This window comes from Paralichthys olivaceus, chromosome 11, assembly GCF_024713975.1.
Source record: "Paralichthys olivaceus isolate ysfri-2021 chromosome 11, ASM2471397v2, whole genome shotgun sequence".
NCBI lineage: Eukaryota > Metazoa > Chordata > Actinopteri > Pleuronectiformes > Paralichthyidae > Paralichthys > Paralichthys olivaceus.
Genome location: NC_091103.1, coordinates 13,031,554 through 13,045,842, shown reverse-complemented (window position 1 = coordinate 13,045,842; position 14,289 = coordinate 13,031,554). Strand labels below are relative to the sequence as shown.

At 39.8% G+C, this 14,289-nt stretch overlaps 1 protein-coding gene across 5 annotated transcripts in view; it reads right to left on the bottom strand.

Moving 5' to 3' along the window:
* gria4a (glutamate receptor, ionotropic, AMPA 4a) overlaps positions 1-14,289 on the bottom strand; it is a 99,963-nt gene that overhangs the window by 15,805 nt on the left and 69,869 nt on the right. For all 5 annotated transcript variants that reach the window (XR_011244486.1, XM_069534049.1, XM_020088605.2 and 2 more), the window contains exon 14: positions 3,597-3,795. Coding sequence is in view for 4 of the 5 variants with exons in the window: in XM_069534049.1 (XP_069390150.1) it covers positions 3,597-3,795 (199 nt within the window). In the remaining variant the exon portion in view is untranslated. The remainder of the gene's footprint in view (positions 1-3,596; positions 3,796-14,289) is intronic.

Here is a 14,289-nt window from a genome sequence, read left to right as displayed (position 1 = left end):
ATAATAATATAAAATTCAAATATGAAAATGTATCATTGAAAGGTTCAACATAGAAGAATTGTGTTTAAGGCTTTGGTCTTACAATAAACACAATGTGACAATTGGACTGCAATAGTAATGAGAGGCGCAAAGAAACAATGTATTAATCACAATAATAATATATCATGATAATCAAGTATTTCCTATATAGCCAAGTAGCTTATTCATCTGTGACAGAGGCATCCTTTAAAAAAACACATCAATCAGTCTTGATTGTTCTAATCCTTCATTTCACTGAACTTTTGGTGGGATTTGCTGACCCTAAGAATAATCAACTTTACTGTTTAAGGCTGGGCTGTTATTGTTGATACATCCATTCCATGTGTCAAATTATGGATGGACATTCACAACTCACTGATGCCCACAGCAGCTTCTCTAACCACAGATTTGATTATTCAAATCATCTCTACTGAGACAAATAGGAGGAGATGAAAACAGAGCGCCCTGTTCATTATGTTGACACAATGACACTTAAGGCTGCTTATTGATTAGACACTTGTTTTCTTTCTGCTGATAGAAACAACAGCACAGTCCTGAGATTTTACTGCATTTCATTTCTCATGCTGAGGCTTTGACAATTACAGCGCTGATGGAGGGTTGTGTTGTCACTATGTTTGCCTTGATAAGTCAAGCATAGGCCTCACTTCAAATGAGCTTATGACTGGAACAGTGGCAAATGTGGATGCAGATATGAATTTGGTCACCTGATCTCCAGACTCTGTTTGGCATGAGGCAATAGATTGTCTCATATTGAGTGTATACCATTAAATGTGCATGTATGTGTGCAATCGAACAAATAATTATGCCTAAAATGGTGAGTTTATGTATTCAAATGCAGATATATGCATACCCTATACATTTAACTTCTGTAATAAAGAATTTAATATGTGACTGAAATACTCAAAGTCAATAATAATTAATTTTGAGTGAAGAGAGAGGTGTATTTTTTATTTTTTTGGTCATGAGTTCAAATACCAACAGCCGTTCCCCAGAATCTCTTACCCCATCTTTAGTTGGGAATGGATTATCCAATGGGGGACACATACAGATTTTGGTGTCAGCTGTTAAGGTTAGTTAGGTTCAGGTAAATCTCCAGAATGGATGCAAGTATGTAATGTCCCTGAAAGTGATGTGCGACAATGTGTGTGTGTGTGTGAACTGTGTGTACTCAAGAGTGAAAATAACAAGTGGAGGAGTCAAACTGTCATCCTCCACAAGCGTCCTGTTTCCCCTTCTCTCCTGGTGATAAAGTGTTATTCTGTCTCTCTGCGAGCGACAAGCCATGGCCTCAGCCACTGATACCAGCACCCAGGGAAGGTGTGTGTGTGCATGTGTGTCGCTAGTGCGTGACGGACACCTATCCCATAATAATGTAACTCACATCTAAGAGGACCATCAGGCCCCCCCTTTCTCCATCCAACCATCTCTCTCAGTCCTTTCTCTTTTTTCTTTCTCTGTCCGTCATCGAAACCCTTCTCACCATCCCCCTCTTCACTCACAGCCTCAACATCATTCTCATTGCTCAAATCCATCTTCATTTTTTTTTTTCTTTACATCCTTGCATGCTTGTTTGAGTGTTACTTTCGTGCATTCTGTGTATGTATCCTCCTGTGTATGTGTGTGTGAGTAAGAGAGACGATGATGGCTGTGCGCACATAAAGCACATATAGCAGCATCTGGCCTCAGAGGGATGGATGTGTGACAATACAATGTGACTTTCTCCAGATTCTCTAACAATGAGTGAGGCTATGAAGGAGAGAATGGATGCTGCAAGTCACCTTCAGGCATCCAAACACTAACATATACATCAACTTGTGTGAGCTGAAGACACTGACATACACAAATGCAAACACATGATGCATACTGGGCTAAATGTGGATACATAAATGCTTGCATCTTCACAGACACACACACACACACAGATAATTAATGGCAATGGTGAAGCCCCCTCAGCTGAGGGAGAGTAAATTGCTTTTTCACCCTCCAAAGATTTCAGCCCGCTCGTTATGCTGATGATGCCAGAGCCGCTCACAGAAGCACAAACTGTCTGCTAAAACGTCCCACCTCCCCCTCTGCCTCCCCCTGCTTCCCCAGATACATGCACACAAGTGCGCACGTCTTCACAAAGCATAACTGTAAATTGGTAAATATACACACAGGATGCATGAGCACACAATTGATTCTGAATATTCCTACAAAGCATGACTATGTGTCGGAGCAGATTTGTCAGTGAACAAGTAATGATGCTAGTGTTTTAGCGTCTGTCTGCAGAAAATTCTGTCTTCATCAGCACTGTGTGTTCGTTTGTTCGTGTATGTGTGTATGTTTGCATTTGTTTATTGATAACTTATGTAATTGCAAACCACATGGGTGAAGAGATCACAGGGTGAAGTCACTCCAGGTCTCCTCTGGGCCACTTCATTCCACTCTGCCATCATTTCCTGCTCTCCACTTTGACATAACCCTGTAGTAGCTGTATTCTGTTGCACCTCTTTCGACCACCACTACTTGACCGCTCTGCGCTTTCTTGCATTATGATCATGATTGCTTTATTTTACTTCCAGTAAACCTTTGAATTGATTTTATTGCTGAATGTCATGGACAGTTCTGGACTTACACTTAGTACATTTCATTTCTCTATAGGTGAGCTTCCTCACAGTCCTGATCTTACAGTCTGTAATAATAATTTTATGATGTTTTATTTTATCTAGTTTATACTCTTTTATCAACAATTTTTTTTAAATTTCTGTTTCTTGTTTATTGCTGTGTGATCTTCAATTAACGTTTAATTGTACATTTATTTGCCTGTTTAATAATGTTGAAGTGTTTTAAGTGTGCTATAAAGTTTAGTATTATTAGTATACTTTGACAGGGTAGTAGTAAGACTAAATGGATTATGGTAAACAACTGTCGTGTAGTATGGAGAATTGTCATCAAAAGCAATAAAATCCCAGATGGGTCCTCTTTACTATTCAGCATACTCCATATTATCTTATTGTGAACTCTCATAGAGCCATCATCCTTTACAAAAGAAATCAAAGCCAGACTTTTAAGCTTGGCATCATTTTCTAATGTCTTGTCTTTCAAAGTTAAAGTCAGTCATTCATTCCTCACCTCCCATCTGGACTATTGTGAATTAGTCTCTCGTCCTTGTCTCACCTACAGCCTGAGCTGAATTCTGCTGCTTTGCTTTTTTTCTGGCTCCAATAGAGGAGACAGCGTCTCCCTTTATATTTGCTTCATCTTACTGGCAAAAACAACTCATGTAATAATATTATCCAACATGTGAAAAATAATGCAATTATGAAAAGGGTGAAGACACGGAAGAGGCATTCTCTGGAAAATCATTGTGTACCATGACATTTTTACCATAACCCATATAATGCATGTACGAAAACAGCCAAAGAGACCAACAGGGATAAACTACTTCTCCCTGGTCTTCTGAGACTTTCTGCTTTTTCCTTAGTCTGAGCTCAGAAGCAAATTAACCGGATTTAGTGAACGCCTGTAATCTCTAAAGGAATAAAGTAAATGAGGAGAATGTGATGTGTCCATACCCTGAAGAACTCCTTAGTGGAGCCTGAGTCCAGTGTCCCGTAGGCTATCTCTGTCTGTTTGGCCAAATCCTCTGCACTCTCTATGGGTGAGACCATCCTCTCCACGGTGAGGAAGGCTGCCAGGTTGGCCGTATAGGAGGAGATGATGATGAGGGTAAAGAACCACCACACGCCTCCAACGATCCGTCCAGACAGAGACCTGGAGAGAAGACAGATGGACGCATAGCGAGGAGGGGTGACAGAGAGAAGAGGGGAGTCAGAGGTGGAGAGAGACAGAAGGTTAAGAGAGAAGTGGTTTGAGAGAATAGGAGAGATGACAAGATTTAGGAGGGAAGGAATTGCAGATTAGAAATGAGTGGTTATGAATTGAGTGAAAGATGAAGTGAAGATAAAAAGAAAATTAAAGAAAGACAGCAGGAAAAAAAACAGAAGGAAGAAAACATAATTAAGGTTAGCTCCTGAATCAGAGATATGCAGCACAATACACTGTAGTTTCACAAAGCATTTTCCACACCACTGTGTGCATGACTGTGAAAACGACAGCTCTGCCAAAGCAATTGTCTTTCAACAACCAATTCAGCACCAACAATAACATGAAACAGATTGTAATCGGGACGCTCCTCCATCTCTAGTCTTCCATCCTCAATCTCTTTCCCTTTTTTCTCTGTGTTGACTCTCTTTATCTACCAATTGTGAACCGAAGCAGCAGAGTAAGTGGCAATTCATTCTGTTTACACAAACTTGTTTTCACTGAGTAAAAGGGAGGAGAGCAAGCAACATTGAGCACATTAGAGGAAAAGGAGAGGACGATTAGAGAAGGTGGCAAAATGTTAAGTTTTCTTTTCCTAAGTGCCACAGTCAATAAAAGACCATGAAATTCTAATGGACACAAAGAGTGACATAAAACACCCAGACTTTAGAAAAGGAGAAAGACTGTGAAGAGGGATATTGACGAAACACATGCTCTCAGCTACTCCGTTTTCTTTTAAGTATTAGAATGTAAAAGAGAGAATGAACACACTATTTGTAGCCTTTCTCTTTCAGGGAACATTCACAGTATGAATATATCCATTTTGCTCATGTTCCTTAATAAAATCAGATTTTTGGAAATGTTTCATTTTATTTCATTTCACTCCAGGTCCAGAAAGTCTATTCAGTGGCTACTTGAGAGAAACAGAAACGAGCTGGAAACACATCTCTGACAATTTATCAACTTTTAAGGTTTATTATTTACTTTATTTGTAAAACACTTATCTTAAAAACAATTTAACACAAAGTGTTTCACAAAAAAGCAATATCAGCAATTCCCAACACCCATCCACTCACCTGCATCCACATACAGAGTAAGCCAGCATTACTGTAACAGGAACTGAGAACCCCCAAAGGCAGGAGAAAGATAAAATAATAAAGATATGATAATAATAATAATAAAATACGAAGAGAGAAGTAAGTCAAGCCAGAGAAAACAATAAGTAAGTAACTGAATAAACAAAATACAATAAAATTACATATCTGTCCAAGATGTATAAATACATACAGAGATACAAAGGTCTGTCTTTTAGTTTTTTATGTCATGCTACCACTTACATGATAATTTACAAATCCAACAACATCAGCATTAAATGTAGTTGTTAAGTATGAAGTTGTTTCTGAAACATGTTTTATCTGCTGGGTTGAAGTCCTCTTTACATCTTGATAGCCATCAATAAATAGTTGACTGACAAAAAAAGCAAAAAAAAGCTGGTGTGTGCAGCACTCAGACCAAATGAAATGATTAGCTGGTGTACACGCCTGTCACTGACTGACCTGCCTGCCTTTGCACACCCTGCCTGTTGCTCTCACTGTGAGTGACCGGGGTCTTCAGCAGGGGAAACATACACTACAGAAGCAGAGACAATAGCCAGCAGTTGTCAGACATTCATGTGTTTTGGGGGCTCAGCTTTGAAGTGAAGGCTGATAGGAGAGGTGCATGTTTTCAAAGTGTCGCCTGCTCTTTCTAGTTTTTCCAGGTTTACCAATCCTAGCTTTAATTTGGATTAATGTTTCTGGCTACCTGGCAAATTTGACTCTGAAGTTCACTGTCTCGTATCTTGTTTTGTTATTTCTGCCTCCACCAGGTGCCACTCCACTAAATGCTGCTGTTGGGCTGGTGGTGGTATAAGGTGGGATATTATGGTGATTGTTGATGCTATGAGGGCTACGAGATTTAACCAAGACAGTGATGTTGCATGGCGAGAAATAGAAATCATAAGCCAAAAGACGGTCAATCATTACCTCCAGTAAGAGGGTTATTTTTTTTACAAGATGGAATAGCGTAAAACTTGGTAAAATGGTGGAGTATGGGTCAGGAGAGAACCCATTCCATTTTCGGTGTGGATCTGGATTAAGGGACAGATCCAGATCCAAATAAAGGATCAGAGGACTGTTTGACCTTGGTGGACATATGCTACTGAGTGACATTTTAGTTTCTACTTGTGACTCCTTTCATTCAGAAAATACGGCATAGACGTTTCTCGGACACGTAGCTGTTTGGTGATAAGTCAACTCGGCTGTGAAAGCAGTGATATGTGAGTTACTTTAAGGATGGTTTGGGTTTTAAGGAGTGTGTGCTGGAGAGAGCAGAGAGAGAGAGAGAGTGAGAGAGACAGCGAGAGAGGTGCAGTGGCGCCTGACTCAGCATAAATTGTCGCCCTTTGGAGAAACTCCTCATTCTGCTGCTCTTCAAAAGCCGGCACACCTCTTAATCCTCACAGACACACACACACACACACACACACACACACACACACACACACACACACACACACACACACACACACGTAAATATGAATTGATAGCGTTTGTCCTTGAAGTATTGATCTGTTTACCTGAACTAATGAAACTGGTGTACACTGTGATGGATGGAGTTGTGAGGTGAAGTTTAGTACTTGCAATAATTTCTTCCCACCGGCTGAAAATTTGTGATAGATTGATGGATTAAAAATGTTAATTTAAAGGTACAGTCTGTAGAATTTAGTGACATCTAGTGGTGAATTTGCATGTTGCAGCTGAACACTCCTCATTTCACTCTCCTAGGGTGTTTGTCCAGTTTGGACGACAGTATTTTTACTGTCATGGCGGCCTCCACAGAGAAGACCCCCCTCCATGTAAATATAAAGTGCCCATTCTATGGAAAGGAAAACGATGATTCATACAATTTAGATGAAACACACCAGTGAAAACATCACTAGGATTATTTTATATTCAATTTCTGCCAAAAATCCCTTTTACCTAAATCTTACACACTGACCATTAACTATAGATTTGTTAGTGTTTTTGATGGATATACCGTTTATAATGACAAGGCTAATAACAAAAATAAATATATAATGTTAAAGATGACAGTGTTTAGGAGGAGGACCAAGGTTCTACAGGGTCTCCTACAGAAGCCTACAGGGGAGTGCGTTCTGATTGGTTAGTTGGTAAACCGGCTGTGGCAGCATTTTAATCGGACCTGATGAAGTGAGAGTAGGATTTGAGTGGACATTCACAGAGAAAGAGAAGGTCGGGGGGATGCAAAGCAAAGCAAAAGAGGGCGTTGAGAGATGCAGACAGAACAGAGGAAGAAAAAGAAAGAGATAGAGAGACGACCTGAGAGCAGTGGACTTTCCTACGAAACATGAGAACATGCAGTTATTTGTGTACACAGTGCAGGAGCGTCCCTTTAAATGTCTGTAACATGAAGCAAATCTGCTATGAAATTGATCACAATTGAGTTAAAACACTTTACTTTAATAGTAGAAGTTATATTAAACAAACCTTCATAGATCACCGGTACGTAATTCTACATTAATAACTATTGCAAAATGCCCCTACATCTGTATTAAACTATATATAATGCAAGTGTTAAGGTGTGAGAGGCATCAGAAGGACGCCCACATGAATACAACAATATTTTTTGAATTTTGCATTTGGATGGATGCAGTAAAAGTAAACACTGTGGGAGGAAATCTTACAGAATTTTCTAACTGTTCAATCGAATATAATATTAGTGGGCTCTGAATTAGTAGAGATGAATCAGAATTTGGAGTTTGATTGAAGAACATATGAATATTGTAGGTATGTATAAAACCACTGGAACAAACCTTTTAACGAACCCGGTTAAAAGTGATGAACAGAATAAATTACTTCATGAATTAGTCACATAAAACAAATGCATTCATTGACACCAAACTATGTGTATTTATTATGTGTAAGATATATGCTTGACACATGAATGATTAGGCCACATACCTGTAGCAGCTGAAGGCATACAGTGCAGTTTAAAACAAATCTAGAGTTAAAAAACCCAACAAAACAAAACATGTTTCAATCTAAGTTCAGTTCAGGATTTCAGAGCAGAAGGAATCCTGACTGAATAAATCAAGGTGGGAATGAAGCTGATCTGATCATTAAGGGAGTCCACATTAAATGTGGCTGATTGCAGCTTTTTATCTAAGACTGAGCAGTTAAAATGCTGCTGTGTGTGTCGGACGCATGAAAGACGACTATTCTACAGAGAACAGGAAAATGGATTGGTTGAGGACATCATGATGAACAACATGTCTACTTCTGAATGTGAAGTCCTTGATTTGTGTGTGTGTGTCTGTGTGTGTGCGTGTGTCTGTGTGCGCATGTGTGTGAATGAAAATAAGAGACGTGGGTGTTTGGCCTTGGAGTGATGTTGGAGAACATGTATTGGAGAACCAATGCCGATAGAGCATGTTTGACTCACATGAGCCCACGTGTGAGAACAGCATGGAGGCATGCATGTGCATGTGCACATAAATATTGCTGTTGCACATCACACATGCATTTAGGTGTACGTGGATGAGCTTCTGAAGAGACGTCCTTGATATTTAATGCCTGCGTGAGTGTGCATGTGTGTGAGGCAGTGCAGTCTGTGCATGTAGTTGCATGGAGTGTCTGTGTGTGTGTGTGTGTGTGTGTGTGTGTGTGTGTGTGTGTTGGTATGCAACAGGCGAGTCACTCTATAGCAGGTCATGTATCATCTATGATAGCCAACAGATTGCCTTTGCAATCCTCTGTGTGAAAGATTAATGGCATGCTGTTCCTCTCTCTCTCCCACAAACACAAACTGCACACACTACACACACTACACACACACACACACACACACACACACACACACACACACACACACACACACACACACACACAGCTCTGAGCTAGAGAATGCATCTAGATTAAGTAAGTAAAAGTAAAAAGACTAATTACACAACACTATTAAAGCCAAGGTTTAAAATCCCGACAGGACACAGTAGCATTCACTTCCCTCACTGAACAAAAAAGTGGGGATGGGTTATCAGTGGAAAGTAAAGCAGATCTTAAAGCTGTTAGTTATTGAGATAGCCAATGATGAAGTTGTTGGGAAACAGTTTAAAGCTGTACAATGAACATTTGTAAAAAAAAAAAAAAAAAAAAAAAAAAAAACTTACTTAACACCTTTTTTTTTATAATATCAAGCACTTTATTTTAAGGTGCATATTTAAAATGAGCTGTCTGTGATGTCTTTTAATTTTTTTTTTAGTATAGTACTTATTTACAATCCCTCCAGTTCAATGTGAAAACAATAAATATTTTTAATACATGACTGCGTTATATTTTCTTTGGTTTTACAGTCAGTTATTGATCACACACACATTTTATAGATTTCATATTTTAATATTACATTACATTACCTAAGCGTCACCTTTAATTTAGGTTGTGCTTTTATCCAAAACGACTAACCCAGAAGAACAAGAATCAAGTAAGTACTAGTTGCTTCAAAAAGCCAAACTACAAAGTGCAACATGTAAGTGCCATATAAGTGCAACTATATATATATATATATTTTCACTAACATATATATATATTTTCACTAACATATATCTCACTGGATCATAACTCTAGTTAGACATTATGATGTCCCTGACTTTGACTTAAATTGTTGACCTCTCTGAACAGTAATTGAATATCCCTGTGGTAGAATGCTATAGTGCTACCATGTAAGTGATAGCACTGGGTTCAACACGTCACTGTGAGCTACTGACGAGGCTGTTTATCTTTCATTCAGTTGGGAAATAATCCCAGACATTCTAAAGCAGTTTTATGTACAAGTAGCAATTACTGTAAACGGAGAAGAAAGGCCACCTATCTTGTCATCTATCAAGTTTCTTTTATCCATGAAAAATAAAGTAATCATGTTTTCAAACGACTTCGGACACACCAGACGTGGAGGATGTCATGCTCTGCAGTTGATTATGTAAATCAGGAGCTTGTTAAAAAACTAATTTCCCTGTTTGCCAAGACATGCCAACAGGGAAATGCAACACTTTGTTGCTTTGCTTTCTGATCACAGAGCAAGATGGTGTTCTGTCAAGTGCTGGTGACGGACATGTTAACAAATGTCGGGTTTGTCAGTTACTATTGTGTCTGATTTTTGGTGAAAAGTGAGGCATGAATGTTTGATTAGGACTCAATGAAGGGCAGTGAAAATGCTTTTATCTTCCTCGCCCTCTTTCACGGACCAGAGGTGAGAAATAAAGTGAATTGATTGAAACAGTAAGAAGGGCTCTACAGTAAATGGAGGTGGAACAAAGGGGGTGAAGGCAAACGGACACACATGAGGGAAAATCAGATTGAAGATTAGCTGCATAAGGTGGATAATGAAAGGTATGATAAAAAAAAGTCATGCAGAAAAGCTGCAAAGACACAAAGAGAGAGTCGATCAGAGAGAAGATCGTTCAAAGGATTTATATATGAGAAAGAATGTAACTGGTAAAGTTCATAAACACAGGATTCACTGGGTCCAAATCAGTGACCTTGAGAGTTATCATTATTTAGTCAGGGTTGTTAGTCAGTCATTAACTGGATCTGTTGCTGCCATTAACTATTCAACACACCCAGGGCCCTTTACTCAATACTTACACATGACACTCACAAACACACGCATGCACGCACACGCACACGCACAAACACACGCATGCACGCACGCACGCACACACACACACATACAGAGCGAGGAGGAGAAAAAGAGCAGAGAGCTGTAATTTCAGATGTTTATTGACATATACAGATCAAAACCCTCTGGGATGTTCTCTGGTGATCAGTTTACCTCTCTCTCTCAATCTCTCCTACTCGCTCTTGGTCTTTTCTCGACGCACATGCTGTCACATGTCTCTGCCACCTACTCACGGACACTTTTTTAAAGATTACAGTCCCGTCGTCCCAAGTGTCCGTCACTTTACGTTCCCACCCTCCCTCGGAGCGGTGACCAGGTCAATCGGCAATATTAGAAAGCCAAATGGCTGGGATGAAAAGATGACAGGTGGGTGGTGCAAAGTGCCACCTCAAGGTCACTTACAATCCATGTGTGTGTGTGTGTGTGTGTGTATGGATGTGTCTGCGTGCTGCTCTCTGCCATTACCTTCTGCTTGACTGAAAAGGTGACGGAAACACGAAGCGGTGGGTTTGCATGAGACAGTGCATGCACTGTGTGTGTCTTGGGGAAAGAAAATGTATGTGTGTCATGGGTGAGATGTTCTCTTTAACTTCTGCTTGTGGAAATATCAATTTTTTACACTGCGAAGTAGCAGGAAATTACATCATGTTGAATAAAAATGGAAAAATTAAGAGCACAGACAGACGGAGAGACGGGCAGGCGGACTGACAGATAGATAGATAGATAGATAGATATAGATGATGGATGGAGGGACAGACAGACAGACAGACAGACAGACAGACAGATAGATAGATAGATAGATAGAAAGTGAGAGAGTTGAGGAGGAGTGTGTGTTACACTGTCTCTTAGACTGCAAAGATGACTGCAGCAGGGAGAGTCGGACCCAGACTGAATACCAATGGACCTACTATCCCAGCTCAATACACAATGCATAAGAAACACAGTCTCTCTCACACTCAGTCTCACACAGACACACACATTTAGTGTAGGAAGTCAAACAACAAGTGTCGACACTTGGACCAGACGTCTGCTGCTTATGCATGTGAAAGACAGACTGATATGACAGATAATGAAAGAGGAGATTTTGGAAAAGTCAACAATGCTGACAGCAAGCGAGACGCACACAGACACATTTTGAAATAAACATATAGTCAGAAAGGTAGAAGAAAATCTCTTCTAGTGGAGGCTGAAACTCTATATTCCTACTTTCACACTGCAAGTCAACCTCAATACAAAATCATTTTCAGATAGTTGTAGATAAGGAGTTGTAGATAGTAATTAATGTCATCAGTCTATCACAGGCCTAATGTGGTAAAACATAAATACAAGACCCAGATTTCCATGTAAAAGAGCACATGTCTTTCCTCCCCCTACATCAGCACACTGAACAGAGGAGAGTTCTGCTCTGTAATTGAGACCCCATGGACTAAAGTCAATCTCTGGGCGAGTAGAGACACTAGAAAGAAATGTTCTGCAGCTCTATTATGTATTCTCCTTTATGAGTAATTAGTTCAGAGTGTTGTTTGTAGGCGTTGGTGTGCAGCTAAGGAAGGACTGAGAAAGTGAATAAGTGAACAGGTTATTGTGTTTTCTTTTTCATTTAAATGTTAATAATTCTGATTGAGGGAAACTTGAAGGAGATGCATCAGCAGCAGGATTAAGACTTGTGATTTGATAAGTTATATAAACGAATATATAAAACATATAGTTATATAAGTGAATATATGTCTGTTGGGTTACATTAGTATCATTTGCCTCCTTGCTAAGCTGAACAAAAGAGCGGTATATCAAAGGAAATATGATCTGTACTGAAGGGATGGCGATCGGACGTGATGATATGCATGACATGTGTCCTTTTTCTAAGGACGTTAGTGTTTCTGCAGAGCATGCCGGAACAGAAGAGGCTCATCCATCACCTGATTTTTCCAGCAGAAACTCTGCCCTGCAGGCTTATTTGATTTCTTCATCAATGAATTTAATGAACTAGTTAACTCTTTGATCATTACCTATTTTTAGTTTCCCACCTCTTCCACTTACATAATCATGGATTGCGTCACTACTTAGGTATCGCCCTCAGCCAGTTTATGTGGAAGGGTTTTATGTGATAAAGGGTTTTTTGAGATGATCAAATAAATGTCTCCATCTATTTACTCCCTGGTCATCCTGGACACAAAGCGACGCCACTAAATACACCAGACTTTAAATCTACATGTTAAACTATTCCAGTGCTGTTATCACTTTTAACTGAGCTGCCTTTAGAACAGTATCTCCGACTTAAGTTTATGTTGAAACTGATTCTCTTATGTGAGAACTCCAGTAAACAAAAACAGGAGGAACACGTAGAGTCTATAAGTGACAGATTCCCTGTTGTAAGAATATAATCTGGTGTTTATGACTGTAGTAATCCTGGCCTGTGGAGGAGTTGTGCTGTAGTGGAAGCGACAGGGTACGGTGATTTATATGACGAACACTGGCTTCATGTTAAGTATCGCATAATCTCTGTGACAGCTGTGGCTTATGCGCACACATCTGTAACAGGGCTGGCATGTGGGTGCTGCATTGTTGTCTGTTTATGTGTCTGTGTGTGTGTGAGCAGTGTTTTTATGTGCTCATCCTGTGTGTTGGCGTGAGTGTGGCCGTCTGCAGCTGGTGAGAAGGTTTTTCCAGTCTGTGTTTTTGGGCTTGAATTGGCTTGTCAGTCACACTAAAGTGGGGAGGAGTGGGAGACGACAGGTGTTGGGAGGAGAGAAGAAAAGAGGGAGAGTGAAAGAGCAAAAGAGAAGGGGCGAGGAGTGAAACAGGAGGAGGAAGAAAGGGACGTTTGGGCAGCTGATGTACAAGTTTTGCTCTTTTCTCGAGCATGAAATGCTAATGAGAAATGCAGCAGAACGGTCAATCAAAGCGGTCAATCTGTGAGTCTAAGTGAACATTTTTGCCAAATTTGAAAGGATTCACTTGAGGTGTTCTTGCAATGATTTCCCTGAGCAAAAAACGTGTTTTGCAAGATCAGACTGACCTTGACCTTTGACCTCCACATTCTAATAATTGTATCCATGTCTCTAATTTGATGTTTGTGACGTATTTGAAGATATTTACTCACAGTGTTCCTGAGATGTTGCATTCACAAGATCAAATACGTGTTTTTTTAATGTAAATATGATAATCAAGAAAATCTAATCAGTTCATCCTTAAGTCGAACTGACCTTTTTTTACCAAATTTAAAGACGTACCCTGAAGGAACTCTTGAGATATCGTGTTCACAATGGGACTGACAACCTGAGAACATCATGCCTCCAGCCACTGGCTATTTTCGGCACAGAGGGATAAACATCCAGCACTACGTATTAAAAGCAATCAGAATTTATCGCTCTTCATCTTCATCCTAAACCATAAAACAAACCATTCACAGATTCACCTCCACCTCTATGGTGAAGGGAAGAGTGTCCATTCGTCCATTCACACACAACTACTTCCTATTCTCTCAGGCGCACAAGCATTTCGCTCAGCTGCTCATCTTTTCCTTCTTTCAGCTCATCATCTATCACTCTTTCTCTCCTGTGGTCTGGTCTGATGCTCTCCCTCACTGTTCCTTCTCTCCTTAGATTTGCTCCCTAAAGGTCTTGAGGATGACGTCCATGAATATTTCACTAAACTGCATTCTCAGCTTATCAATAATAAAATGCCATATTTCTATAAATATTCTAAAAATAC